The 14,390-nt window shown below is 46.4% G+C and overlaps 1 protein-coding gene across 5 annotated transcripts in view; it reads left to right on the top strand.

Moving 5' to 3' along the window:
• Rbm33 (RNA binding motif protein 33) overlaps nucleotides 1-14,120 on the top strand; it is a 111,477-nt gene extending 97,357 nt beyond the window's left edge. For 2 of the 5 annotated variants that reach the window (XM_028864195.2, XM_028864197.2), the window contains 4 exons: nucleotides 1,772-1,981; nucleotides 4,062-4,250; nucleotides 8,165-8,253; nucleotides 8,495-14,120. In XM_028864195.2, the coding sequence (XP_028720028.1) occupies nucleotides 1,772-1,981; nucleotides 4,062-4,250; nucleotides 8,165-8,253; nucleotides 8,495-8,543 (537 nt within the window). In that variant the 3' untranslated portion in view covers nucleotides 8,544-14,120. The remainder of the gene's footprint in view (nucleotides 1-1,771; nucleotides 1,982-4,061; nucleotides 4,251-8,164; nucleotides 8,254-8,494) is intronic. The other 3 variants (XM_028864196.2, XM_028864199.2, XM_028864198.2) reach the window with 2 other exon arrangements.
• Nucleotides 14,121-14,390: the final 270 nt, after the last annotated feature.

Here is a 14,390-nt window from a genome sequence, read left to right on the forward strand (position 1 = left end):
ACTGCTCTGGCTCTGTTTATCTCCTAGAGTGAGTCAATCTAATGTAGTCCAGGATGGCTTTGAACTAACAGAGATCCATATGAATCTCTGCCTCCCGAGTGCTAGGATTAAAGGTGTGTGCCACCACTGTCTGGCCTCTATGTTTATTCTAGTGACTTATTCTTGTCCTCTGATAGTCAGGTAAATTTTATTAGGGTACACAATATATCACCACAACTGTGTTGATTGCACTGTCCCGAAATGGTTGTTTAGCAAGTCTGTAAAGGTTTGGAGAGACAGCTGCAGTGGGTCAAAGCTCTGTCTCCTTGTAACAGTTTTAAGCTTATCTTTTCTTGGGTCATAGTTACATTGGTTGCTTTTCCTTGAAGGGCCATTTGTTCCACTAAGGGGTTTTTAAAAGATAATTTAGGAGGTTTTCTAAGTCTTTTTTTCTATTGATATAACAAAATACCAGAAGCTGGATGAAAAAAAGAGGTTAATTTTGGTTCTTGATTCTCCAGGCTGGGAAATTTCAGAGTATGGTACCAGGATCCAAATTCTGATGAGGGCTTCATGGAGTAAAGTCAGACAGATGCTTGCAGAAGAGAGGGGGACATAAGAGGCCAGGTGCTTTTTGATAGCTAGTGGCCTAACTAACCCATTCTCCCAGAACCACATTAATCACTTCCTGAGGGTACAGCCCCTCTAACCAAAACACCTCTAAGGGTTTCATGGCCTTTCATACGGTTGCATTAACAGTTAAACTTCAGCATTGCTTCGGTGGGGATAAACTGCAATCCAGCTACAGCAGAGTTGGAATTGGGGAGGTGCTTATGAACACGTACCTCTTTGGAAATCATTTGCTAAGTCGTCACCCATTACTCTCAAGTTGGTGCAGCCTGTGTGGAAAAGTTACTAACCGTCACCTGATGTATGCTTCTTCAGGTCAGAAGGAGTACAAGTTTAGTGCCACTTCTCAAGGCCCTGCATTCATTTCTGCTAAGATTACATGATGTAGCAGAGCAGAGTTCTTCTTATCTGATCTTTTGGTCCCACTCCCCAGTCATTCTTTGAGACACTGTGCTGAAAACTGCAGATTGCCCATAGGCCTCACCCACAGACTGTCTTTATGCTGCTGCTTGGTAGTACAGTCGACTCAGATGCCTGCTTGACGTGGGCATGCCTCATGGGCATGCCTCATGGTCCTTGTGGTCAGGAGCAATTGAGATGGAGAACAGAAGGACCAGAAAACAGGTTATGGATGTTTCCAAAGCTCTTTGCCAAGCATATATACTCTGGCATTCACTCAGTGTGAAACCTTTCAGTGGTACATATCCTCAGATGGGGGGAAGTTGCCTGGCTCCGGTTGACTCCTAACAGACACCGGAGCCAGGCAGCTTCCCCGCTTGTGGTGGGTTTGAGCAGCAACTGCAAAGTTTTATGACTACCACTTGTGTACACTGTCAGTTCTCAACAAAAGTGTTGTTGACAATAGCAATGAAGTCGTTTACAGTTTAACCATACAAATGAAACAGTGCTTGTGTTCATTGCAGCTCTTTAAATGGATATGTTCATTCAAAGAAATTTCATGATTTAAATTTCAAAAATACTGTATTTAAAACCTTAACCACTGCACAATGAGAAGTTTCCCTACTGGCTCCAGGAAAGAGGCAGATTTGGTATTATTTATGTCTGAAAGGTTCTGCCTCGAGGTCAGCACTGGCCATGGGTGCCAGTGCTTGGCCAGAATGGTGGGCAGACACTGATCCACCTGCTCCCTTGTTGATTTCAGCAGGGAGGAGAGAGTGATGGCTTTTCTCACTCAGAGAGCCAGCCCCAGCGGCTTCCCCAGCCTCCGGACATGAGACAGCAGTCTACTCGCAAGGTGACGCTGACCAAGGGGGGCCCTCAGCAGCCCCAGCACCTGCCTGTGGGGCCCCACATGTACCCGGCTATTCCTCCAGGGATCAAAAGCATCCAAGGGATTCACCCAGCCAAGAAGGTACTGAGGTGGAAGGGCCCTGTCCCCTGTAGTTTCCTGGCCACTGATGGAGAGAAGTTGGCATTAAGTGTTTTTTCTGGTGCTTGTTAATATTCACATTAGTAAACGAGCCATTGTTTTCTTAGTCCTGGTGTAGAAAGCCTTTCCCTCTAGTCGTTTACTGGGTGGTACAACTGAAGAGTGTGGCTGTCTTGTACCTCTGAACACCACTGCACTGCACTGCACTGCACTGCACAGGTAGCACTGGCACCTGTGTTCCTTCCCACTTGACACCAGGGCTGTCCCTAATGGAGAACTAGGACTCTGTTCTTCCTGTCAGTGACTGCTCCTCAGCTCAAGGAATGGAGAGAGACAAAGCCCTGTGGAGGTGTAGAAGTGAATGAAGGTCGTCTCTCAGCCCAGCCTGCCAGGTCGGAGGGCCTGGAGCCCACAGGCTCCCTGTTGCTTCTCAAGGAAGCCAGTCTAGTCATGTTGTGGACAGAGAAGTGACAGTACTATTCCTCAGCTTCGGGGGGAAAGGCAGCCTTCTAGATGAACAGACATGTGATGTAGCATTAGCACATGACTGAAGTGTGGGTGAGGCCAGGCAGAAGGAGACTGGTGCTGGCTCTTCAGATGTGGGGTCTGCTCACGCAGTGTTCCATTTACCTTGCGGGTGCTGTCTCTCTTAATGTCTATCTCTTAATGAGATAGGAGCTAATAGATGACTGCTGCTGCAGCACCAGATGTGCACACTTTAGTGATAAATACAGCTGTAAAGTGGTTGGTCTCACAGACTGTTCCAGGCTGCATTTCCTTTCAGACCTCACCCTTGGCTGTATGAAGAACATAACTTTAGAAAAGTACATGCAGGCATGCTAGAAGAGCTTCGCCCACCCCAACCCCCTTAGCTCTCCTTCAAGAGGCCGATGGAATTTCTCACTTGTTAGAGCTATTGTGCGGCTTTTATAAGACAGTTATGGTAAAACCTAGTATCTGGCTGAAATTCGCACTCGAGTGTGTGTATTGTGACTTTCTGTAATGAAAGCGAAGACGGGTAGATTCACTTTTGACTTGTCTCTGGTGTGAATCCTGGAACTGCTGTCCCTCCACTTCTCCATAACTTGTCTCACAGCAGTAGTTAGTGGTGGCCCTTCAGAGAGGGACCTCTAGTTGTGTTCCTCTAGGCTTCCATACCTGTGGTGCCCACGCATATCCTAGGCACCACCTCTGGCTTTCTGCCTTTTCTTATGAGGTGGCAGGGTATAGTGGATTGCTCATTTTAACCAAACGCTGGGACAGAGTTAGGGTAGGACATGGGGTGAGGTCCAGCGTACCTCTAGCTGACTGCATGGCTGAGGTCCAGTGTGCTTCTCTTCCAGTGTCTCTACACTCCTAGCTAGAGAACTGCAGACTTAGGCAGTCTCTTTTTAATTGTCTTACTAGTTGAAAATGCTGGAAATGCCAACTATCGCTTCTTTTTTAAAGGCTCTTCATTGTAGTTCTGACACTTGGGTAACTTTGAAAGTGGTGTTTTGGGGGTCCTTTTACTGACAAATTGGTGTGTGATTGTATAAAAGTTCTGGAGGTGATTGTCACACATGGCTATGAAGTCCTGTTTCAGAGGCTTGAGGAGGGTGAATATAAGCCTTGCCCGCTTGAGTTGGATCTCAGAAGCTGTATGTGACTCATTGTTCATGTTGGAGATTTAGCACTATGTATACCATGTGTTTACTGGCTTATGCCATGGTGGAAGAAGTGTGTGTTTGGGGCAGTTGGAATGGGTCCTGATCCCTCCCTGTGCTAACTGCAGGCAGTGTCTGTGTCCTTGCAGTGTTTGTATCATAAATAAACTTAACACCAGAATCCTTCCTAATGATAGCTGCAGAACTCTGGGACTTCCATCTCAGCCCTGTTCCACTTGCTGATGTTCACCAGATAGCTGTTAGGTCACCCTCTAATGGTAGATTAACACACAGAAGGTTCTATGGCTCACAGCATGTCCTCATGGGCTCTGGGCACATGCTTACTTTGTACTTTATTAGCTACTACAGGAAAAATCCACTCAGGTATCAGAATGCATCTTCTTTGTCATTGCCAGGCCATCATGCATGGACGAGGCCGAGGAGTGGCAGGTCCCATGGGCCGGGGGCGCCTAATGCCAAATAAGCAGAACCTTCGAGTGGTGGAATGCAAGCCACAGCCCTGTGTGGTGTCTGTGGAAGGGCTGTCCTCATCCACCACTGATGCCCAGCTGAAGAGCCTGCTGATGTCTGTGGGGCCAATCCAGGTGAGTTACCTGACGGTGGTGACGATGCCAGTGAGTCATCTCTTGAGATAAAATTACTGTGTCATACAGCACAGTGGATATTGTGGGTTACATTGTATTAAGATGGTATTTGAGAAGAAAGGTGCTAATGCTTGCCTCAGACAGTTCAGATTCTTACTCACAAAGTTTAAGAAGTAAATACTCTAGTAGAACATATTATCCCTTGAGATCTGTCCTGAAGTTCACATGTGTACACATACCTATATGTTTTGTATCGAATCACATTTTATTTGTGATAATTTCTCAAAATTTCAAGTAGTTAGCCACCTTGTCTGATTTTGTGAAGCTGTCTCACGTATTCGCAACTCTGGTACTCATTTTCACAGTACAGATGCAGCAGTAACTTGCACTTTGCCATCATGTCCTTTAAAGTGGCAGAGTCTAATGCCTAAGGTCTGAGCCTGTTACCAGTGACATGAAGGGTGGGGACAGACATCATTCCATGGCTGCTATAAGCAAGTTTGCCCTGCATTCTGCCCTTGCAGGTGGTCTTCAGAGTCAGGCATGGCCAGTGGAAAATGCAGGTTACCCAGACAATGTTACATTTCTGAGCAGAACAAAGGGCTGCCTTTTACTTTCGTTCTTGACTGAGGTGTTTCAGATCTCCATTTACAGCTGGATGTAGTGGCTCAGACCTTTAATTCCAGCATTGGAAGGCAAATACAGAAGGACCCCTATGAGTTTGAGGCCAGCCTAGGCTACGTAGCAAGTTCTGGGCCAGCCAGGGTTATACAGCAAGAAAGATTCTGCCTCAAACAGACAAATGTCTATTTACTATTAAGAGGTCCTAAAGTGAGTAGAAGAGAAAGCCTTCTAAAACTGAGCCTAGTGTTTAGGTATTTGAGTTTAGTGATAGCCACCTTCATTATGGGATTCTTAGAGAGGCTGTAAAATTTAATTTAGTGTTTATTATTGAGAGATTAACCTCCAGACTTTGGCTCCCACTTTTGCCAGCTGTTGATAACATTCTGTCTTTAAGAATAGATAGTTTAAGCTACTGTTATGGTGCACACCTATAATCTCTGTACTAAGAAGCTCACACAGAAGGAGCACAAGTTTGAGCCCAACTGGGATACATATTGAGGCTGTCTAAAAAGGGGATCGATGCTTTCTGAGTAGTTGATTGTAGTATGGGTTATTTGTAGGAACAGAATAATAATAATAGAGGATTATAGATGCATTAACACATAGTAACCAGAGAGTCAAAATAACTAATAGTTGAAATTTTTGGGTCACATAATGGCCCAATAGGCCAGATTCCAACACCAGAGCCTGGTCTACCGTTATGTACCATGGCCTCAGGTGCCTGCTGAATGAAGGCTCTTGTTTATAATGGGGTCTTGTGAGGATTCTCACTATCTAGGATTTCTGCACTGCTGGACAGAATGAGGGCAGCTGTAGCTCTTGCCGTGTGCCCTGGCTTCAGCATAAGCAATCCCAGGTATTCTCTTGACTCCGAAGATCCCCAGCAGACATGTTGAGTGGGACTCACAGACTACCGGGAGATAATTAGTTGAGACAATGTTACCTCTGTCTTACCTGTCTCATACACTGAATTTTGTACTTTGTGATTAATACAGACCTCTTCAGTGGCTTTCCTCTCCTTTTGCTACTTTTTTGTGTTCTGAAAATAATCAGAATAATTGTGTTTTAAATAAAGTTTATTGTGGCCATCTAAAATCCCCAGCAGAAGAAATGTTGCTGTTGATAAATGGTATGTGTTGGAGAGGAAGATCTGAAAGCCAATGGAGAATTTCCTAGGTTATGCCAGTAATATGGCTATCCTTTAGATGAATTAGAAGATTCAGTGCTGTTTGTGCCACCCTGGGAGTCCCTGAGGGACTGATGGGCCAAGGCCTATTCACCTTAGAAGAGAGCAGTTGGTTCCTACTGGTCTTAGGTCAGTGAGATGGTTTTGAGTAGGATTGTGTGGATTTTTAAGCTCAGCATTTATGAAATTCCTCCATTTCTTTTTCTTTCGTTCTCTGTCTCTCTGTCTCTGTCTGTCTCTCTCTTTTGTTTGTTTGTTTGTTTTTAGGACAGGGTTTCCCTGTGTAGCCCTGGCTGTCCTAGAACTCACTCTGTAGACCAGCCTGGTCTTGAATTCAGAGATCACCTGCCTCTGCACCCTGAGTGCTGGGATTAAAGGCGTGCGCCAAACAAAACAAGGTCTGGTAGTATTTGATAGGTAAAGAAGTGACTCAGGGCTGGAGGTGATGGCTCAGCAGCTAAGAGTGTGTATTGCTCTCCAGGAGGACTAGAGTTCAATTCCCAGCACCCACATGAGGTGACTCACAGCTGTCTGTAAACATTTGACACATCTGGCCTTCTTGGCGCGCGCATGCACGCGCGCACACATACACACACACACTTCAATTTTTAATTTTTTTTTAAGTGATAGAAATGTGGTTTCAAGAGGCTTTGCTTACTTTGACTGGTTTAAATACAGATATCAAAGAAATGGTGTTTAAGTAGACGAACTAGCTCTCCAGCACTGTTGTCCTGCTTTGAGAAGAAACTGTGTTTGGGGAATTATACCTTGGTGTTTCCGAATGAAATGTAGGGTTGATGTGCTTTGGGTATGGCACCACCTAGTGCTCACTCACTTAGTACTGGTGTTGGCCAAGAGGATACCTGTTCTTTCAAGCCTTTCACTTGAGAGAGTAGGTTGGTGGTAAACCGTACTTGAGTACCTCAGACCTGAAAATTGTGTGTGGTGGGGCAGTGAGCCCATAGAAACTGCTGGTCTCAATTAGCATGCTACTGCCTAACACTCTGCAAGCTCTTCTAGACCAAAGGAGACTGGTGAAAGGTGGAGCAAGAGAGAGATGAGGTGTATGTCTCCTGGTGTCTAAGTTTCAAATGGTGAGCGCCAGCTAGTTGAGACCCTTGAGTCAGAAAGTCACTGTGCTGAGAGCAGAGCTAGGTTAAAGCTTAGAGTGGAGAAAGGAAGGTCAGTGTAACTTCAAGCCCCCTCTCTTGAACAAATCTGTTTGCTAGGCTTTGCCTGAAATTCAGTTTTTACCCCAGGAACCTCCAGTATCTGAGAACAAAAAGCCACTCCTTCCCTTGTGGCTCAGTGACTCTGACTTCAAGGCCAGTACTGGGTGTGAGCCATAATGTAGTAATAACTAGCACCTGATTCCTGCCTCCGGCCAGGTTTTCATTTTCTGTGTTAGCATACTTGTTTGTTTAGTAATTCTGTGGACTAGATTGAAATGCCACGTTGACTCTTGGAAAGGCAGCTGGCCAACGCAGTGAGATAACAGGCCATGGGGCCTGCCTTGAATTAAGATCCCTGCTTTGCCATTTCTCAGTGTGCAGCTTTTGTCAGAGTTCTCACCTGAGAACCAGGTTTGCTTCGTTTGTAGAAATGTAGAACTGAAAAAAAAAAACCCAAAGCTCTAAGGGCTCAATGTGCCATCCATGCATAGGGCCCCTCACCCAGAGTGGACACTTGGTGGATGTGTTATGTGTCCCATGCCACCCCCACCCCATCATGTCATGTGACCATAACCCATTTACCCAGTGGTAAACCAAGGATGAGTGCCATTTTTTAGATGGGTGAGGACACCATCAAAAAGCATAGGGAAAGAGTTACCATGGGTACCCGTGTTAGTCTCAGAGTGTGGGAGGCTGGTGTGGCCAGGTTGGGGAGGGCTGAGTATCATACTAGAGGGTAGACCCATTACTTCCCAGCGAATCAGCAGCATGACTTTGCCCAGGTGCCCAGGGAGGCAAAGGACATGTGGCTTGTTTTCATGTTCCAAGTGACAGCCTCGTCTACTATTCTGTATAGAAGCTTGTAACATGTAATTGCTCATATTTTATGTCACAGTAGGCATTAATTAAATGTCTTTGTTTTCTTCCCCTAGAGTTTACAGATGCTTCCCCAGCAACGGAAAGCCATAGCAAAGTTCAAGGAGCCAGCCCACGCGCTAGCATTTCAGCAGAAATTCCACAGGTAGCCTCTGTTTTCTGTAGTTGGTGACTGGGGCAAAGGGGAGGAGGGTGCTGTGCTGTGCTGTACAGAGGTGCAGAACACGGCTCCACATCTTTTCTATAATCTTTTGCTGTCAGGAGAAGGCCTCTTCTGCTTCCATACAACTTAGGTTTTGCTCATCAAGTTCTACTTCACTTCTGTGCACCTTGGTGAATTGCTATCATAAAGAGTTTGTGTTAACTGTCTGTTCAACTTTCCACAGGCACATGATTGATCTGTCCCACATAAATGTGGCCCTGATAGTGGAGTGATCTTGAATGGGAAAATCTGACCTCATGCTGCCCACACTGTGGAATTTCTTCAAGGAAGCTATAGGTCGGCGCAGGATCCCCAGAAGTGTAGGTCTCTCCGGTCTGCGGTTTGCCAACTTGTCTGCGCGCCAGCCAGCCACAGGGTGATTCCAGAAGAGAGTTAAACTGGTGGACATGGGATTGGAGTCTGGTGTTAGATTGCTTTGAATTTGTTGTCCACAAGAACTCTGTTCTCGTGTTCTTTTGTTTCCAAGTGCTTACAGTGCATGTAGACCTTGTTCTTTGTGATCCTACTATGTGATTGGTCACAGTCTTAGATTCAGGAAAGAATGTTACCAGCTCAAATTCCAAGGATTTTTCCACAGCAAAGAATATTTGATAATGGTTGCACTTATCTTCAGTACAGGCTAGAAAAGAATTCTCAACCAGGCTTAACTGGAGTGGTCTCAGAAAGCCCTCACAGGCTCTGGTAAAGCATAGGTAAAAATTCGGGTGATTATGATTGACACTCACCTGCCCTGGAAAGCCAGGGTGTGAGATGGGTGACTGGGATTGGTGCCATGGAAGTGGCGATTCTGCTTCTTGTAAACGCCTCCAAAGTGCTGCCTGTTTCAGCAGAAACTCTCAGGTGGGCACAGTGCTAGCTAAGCAAGCCCAGGGAGCTCCAGGGCCAGTGGTTCTGTCACTCCACAGGCAGCCTCTTGGCCTAGTTTCCTGGCACAGGTTGAGGCACTGCTTGAAGGGTAGTCAGACCTACTCGGGCCTCTGCTTTTTAGATGCCCTAGCTCTGTGGTGTGCACGGTCATTGCTTTGATTACCTCACTGTCCTTTAGGGCTCTGAGTTTCCTTGGGTTGCCCTTCTGTCTCACATGTGTGAGGGATGGATTTATTTCTCAGCAGGGCTGCTGCTGCTCAAGATAAGTGTATCTGTCCACGTTTTGGTCAATTCTAACAGGTGAGACTCGCTTTCTACAAAGTATCCCATGGAAGTCCATGCTGTGCAGACACTGAACACAGTGCCTTATTATGTTCCCCCCATGAGCGCTTCAGTGTTTGGGGCACACTTTAAACTGGGCAATGACACTAGGACGCACTCAGGACTTTTTAGTTGTATTTATACCTGTAATTTTATTTTACATATCTTAATAGGACTGAGAGAGATAGAAGTCTGTTGTCACTTACTGTCACTGGGTAATGAGTAGGTGCAGGATTTGAAGCAGCTGGATTCCACAGCTGATGTTTTACATTGCGTTTTCAATTAAGTTGCCAATGTTAACAACTGGAGAATGGTATTCCAGGCCCTGTGAAACTGCATGGGACCAATTCAGAGATGATATTATGTGCTGGCAAGGAGCACCGGGGCAGTATAGTGGTTGTTTGGGTTCCAGGCAATTGAGGCGAGGCATTCATAGGATATCTTAGAAGACCTTGTGGCTATGGTACCACCTCTGACCACAAAGCCTCTGCCTCGCCCCTGGCAGGTGCACTGAGAGTCAGCCTTTACCAAGCTTGGCCCTACCCCCCAAGTGCTACCAGCTGGTCGCCCCACTGTCACTCCCACTCATTTCTCTTAGACACGGGGGTGTTGACAGATAGTTCACTAAATTGGTGAGTTTGGTAATGTGTTAGCTCTAGTTGGACGAGATAGAGGCCATGTAGGAAGTTGAGGATTAGGACACAGTAAAAGGAGTTTAACAGGTGCTTCTTAAAGAGTTTTGAGTTCTGGGCCTTTAAACCCCAAATCTGCATTTTTGTCTGAAAAGTAGGCACTGGCGCATTGAAGTCACTTAAGGAAACAGCCTCATCAACACCACTGTTCACCTCAGGCCTTAGGGCCACTTTGAGTGTGATGAGGTACCCAGGAGCATGTGTGTCCCTTAACAGTCTGCACACATGAGCTAGCTTTCCCTTAATGCAGTGTCCAAAGAGACCAGCTCCAAACACTGCTTAGAACAGCCACTCGCTCTGGCCTTGGTGCGTGTCCACCTGGAGTGGACTGTCAGAGCAGGCAGGCCAGTCTTCAAGGCTTAGCTTCTGTGAAGGAAACCACAGAAAGATAAAGAAGCAGAATTAGAAAGAACGCTCCCCACTTGCAGTGCACTTCTCACAGTGACGTCACACCACCACCCGAACTCCAACCGTGGAAGATCTGCTGCAACCATTATCTCTGTTCTTTCTTTATCATGCATTTCAAATGAGAAGAAAAGCATTAGCATACTGTGTAAATATGGACCTTTTGAGATTAAAACGTTATTGGAAATGCTTTCAACTCAAACAGCAACATCTTAGCTATTTGTTAGTTCTTTTTTTTTGTTGTTGTCTTATCAAAGTTTAATGGAGACACTTTCGTAATTGTTGTTGTGTGTACATTCGATTTTCATAAAGATGGTAGTAAGTCAATACATTAACCCTCATCTGTGTATTATTTGTTCACAAGTTCCAGAAGGTTGAAGGAATGACTCTCGTATCTGTCCTGAGGTGGAGAGTAGGGGGAGGGGACAGATAACTTTCCCTCTCTTTGCCTTGTTTATTTTGTGCTGTAATGATTGTGAGTTCACTTAGCTGCTTACCTCAACATAATCTTGTGTTGCCCTTGGCTTGGCCACATTTGTTAAATCCTTATATTGATACTCTTCTTGAGGGGGAAGTCTCATCTTTTCTTTTCCAAAAGAGATTCTGAGGTAAACTCCCACCTTGGCCCCCATCCAACCCAAATAGGCAGCTTCTCATGCAGGTCCTGCGCCCATGCCTTGTGGAGGAGGAGTGTGGCTGGATGGGGTGGGAGGTGGGTTTTCCATAACCATTTTCATCTGGGTAGTTCTCATATGATGTGCAAAGGTCCGGGATGGTTGTCTGAATCAGGATGGAGCTTAGGTCCTGCACCTAGGGGTTATTTTTCCCCCAAGCAGCATTCTGCCTGAGGCAGGTAGAAGAGGGCTTTGCTACTCACAGAAGCTGGCAGGGAACCTAAAAGGCATGGGAGGGAGGACTGGATAGTGGTCCGGTGGGTGAGGAGAGAGAGAGTCTTAAGAATGGGAATGTCAGTGATATACACCTCTGATGGGTCCCCAAGGGTGGTCTTTCACTCAAGTGTAGAGCCCCACAGATGGGTACATAAGGGAATTCTTAGACATAGGCTAGGTGAAGGGTCTTTCTTGGAGGACTAGGCTTAAGGACTATACCTGTCTTCTGTCTTGGTTTTTGTTTTGTTTGTCTTCTATTTCCTTGTAGCAATATTGGGAAGGTAAGCTTGAAGTAGACCATTGGCTGATGCTAGTCAAAGATAGTGATGTAAAGGCACTAGCCCAAGAGGTCTGTGTAGTAGCTAAGTATTATTCTTGGTCATCATTGGGTGCTCTGAGGCTCTTCTCTGTGTCCTCTGACCCAAGACCAAACGAACAAATCAGGAAGCATGTCCCTGTGCCAGAGCTCTGGGCTACAAGGGGTGGCTCTGTTGCTTGCTGTTTCCCTTGCCGGGAATCAGCTTGAATTCCTGCCTCCTCCTTGTCGGCCCCAGCTTTGGCTTTGCATCCTCACTCTCACGCCCATTTGTTTTTGTTTCTCAGAGAGGGAGAAGAGGCCTGGGAGAGCTAGTGGGAAGGGTGTTGGCCATGCGAGACTACCTTGAGGTACTCTGCAAAGGAGCTGACTAATGGGCACAGGGTGGGCAAGAACAAGACCCCTCCCCACAGAGGAAGCCGTGAGAAGCTTAGCTCAGTTATGGGAGAGCCTTAGATACTGGACCATGTCTAATAATACTGCAATGGTGGCTTGGGAATTTTCAATTTTGTGAAGTGTTATTTTTACATTAAATATAAAACTTAGAAAGGCAGTTAGCCTTGACTTATTAAATCCTAAGGATTTTCTGTAAGGTTTTTTGCAACCTATTTAGTTTTTGTCATTTAAAATGCCTAACTTCTTAGGTACACAAACCCATGGCTTTGTGTACTGGAACCAGAGTAATCCACTGATTCATATTGGATCCCAGGTATACCTCCTGCTGGTATCAGGGGTCAGGAAAGGGCACTTGTTAACGTACCTCACCTGACTTTCCTAGAAACTGCTGCTCATCTAACTCTTTCTGTTAGTGTGTTGGTAAGATAAGCTGAAAGGACAGGCACTTTCACTGAGAAGCTCTCTCCTTGTCCCTTAGACCTACAGTAGGGTAGTGTTCTTCCTGGTTCAGTTTACTGATTTGAAAAGGTTTGTGGGGAAATGCAGATAATTTAGAGAGAACTTTGTGTAATTTTTGTCTCACAAGTCTCACAGGTGGGATGGGCAGGTGCATGTTACTGTGTTCTGTGTTTGGAAGTTTAATGTGCTCTAGACAGTAGACCTCTTGACCTTCTTAGATGACTCTCTGCTAAACTACTTTTCATTTTAAGGACACGTGCAGCGGAGGCTGGTTTGGGGACTAACACCTTTTGCATTCTGCACTGTTATCTTAGAACACACACTTTGTAGACAGCATGTTGCACCCAGCCTCACTGACTGGCCCTGAGGAGCAGATAACCGCTTGTTCTTTACATTTCACAGGTGTGGGATCCAGAGCTGTGTCCTCTGTGAGGATTTCCCTCCTAGGCATTAATGTCACTGTTTAATTTGCAGGTGCTGCAGCGATGATGGAGTGTGGTTTCCTTTATGAGTCTCTGATGTTCTGTTCTCTTCTCCCACTCTTGGGTCCACTCCCCAGGCCTGGCTGGGCTCTGGCCGGCTCTGGCTCCCTCCTTCCCTTCTGCTTCCTTCCCTCCTGTTCACACCTGAGCTATTGTCACTGTCCCCTCCTGGTGATTCTCCTGTGTGCATGCTCTCTGCCTCCACTTCCATGGTCTCCACACTTGCAGTGGCCACTGATACCCTTGAGTCAGGCTCCCTCTGGCAGGAGGGACATTGTGGATGTCTGCACCAGGGCCACATCTCCAGTCTCTCTAACCCTTTTGCCTTGACAGGTCTTTCCTGGATTTGCTCCTCCAGAACCTGAATTGGAGAGCCTGACCTTTTGCTTGTTATTTTGCAGTTTGACTCTGGGCCTAAAGATGCCAGTGCCTCTCAGCTGTGGTCTGCATGTCATTAACCACCCCTCTCTGTTTTTACCCCTCTGCCTTTGCAGGACCCAGGGCGTGGGTCAGTGTTAGTGGTAGCGTGCTTTCATTCGCTTGGAAGTGGTGGCCGTGTGGCCGTTATACTGCCCCTGCTGATATGGCCTCGTCGTCGTGTATGTGTGTGCGCCTCCTTGCTGTGCAGGCAGCTGGGAGTGCGACTATGTTGCTGGAAGTGCGCTGGCTGCTTAGAAACCACGAGACACCGCCTTGCTTTCTTCTGGCCTCACTGTTCTGCCGGTCTTCGTGTTTCTGCCAGTCACGTGCTCTTCCCATATGAGTGACACTTCCGTGCTTTACTCCAGTTTTCCTTGGCATTAACCACTTGGGAACTCTTGCAGGCTGTATATGTGAAAAATAGTAGTGACGTAGGAGCAAAGAAAATGTATTGTGTGTATCATTTGTGTGGTTTCATAGCAAATAATGTGTTTGAGCTGTACTGTAACTAAAAATTCTGTCAATAAAATATTAGAGGTTCTTTTGGCTCCAAGAGTTCACTTCCTCTTGCGTCTGTCCGCCCCATACAGTGCTCTGGGCAATGGCTGGTCCTGGATGGGTGGGATTGGGGAGAGCTGTCTCGCCCCCCCCCCCCACCACCCAGCACAGCCCAAAGCTTCAGCACAGGTGTTTCCTTAGTGGAACCGTGGAGTCAGGTAACTATTTCCCGCTGTCTTTGGGTTGTAGGACTTGGAAGAGACCAAACAATGACACGGGGTTGCTGGAGTCAGGGAGTTCTCTCGTTAGAACT

The sequence above is a fragment of the Peromyscus leucopus genome, chromosome 3 (genome assembly GCF_004664715.2).
Source record: "Peromyscus leucopus breed LL Stock chromosome 3, UCI_PerLeu_2.1, whole genome shotgun sequence".
NCBI classification, from domain to species: Eukaryota; Metazoa; Chordata; class Mammalia; order Rodentia; family Cricetidae; genus Peromyscus; species Peromyscus leucopus.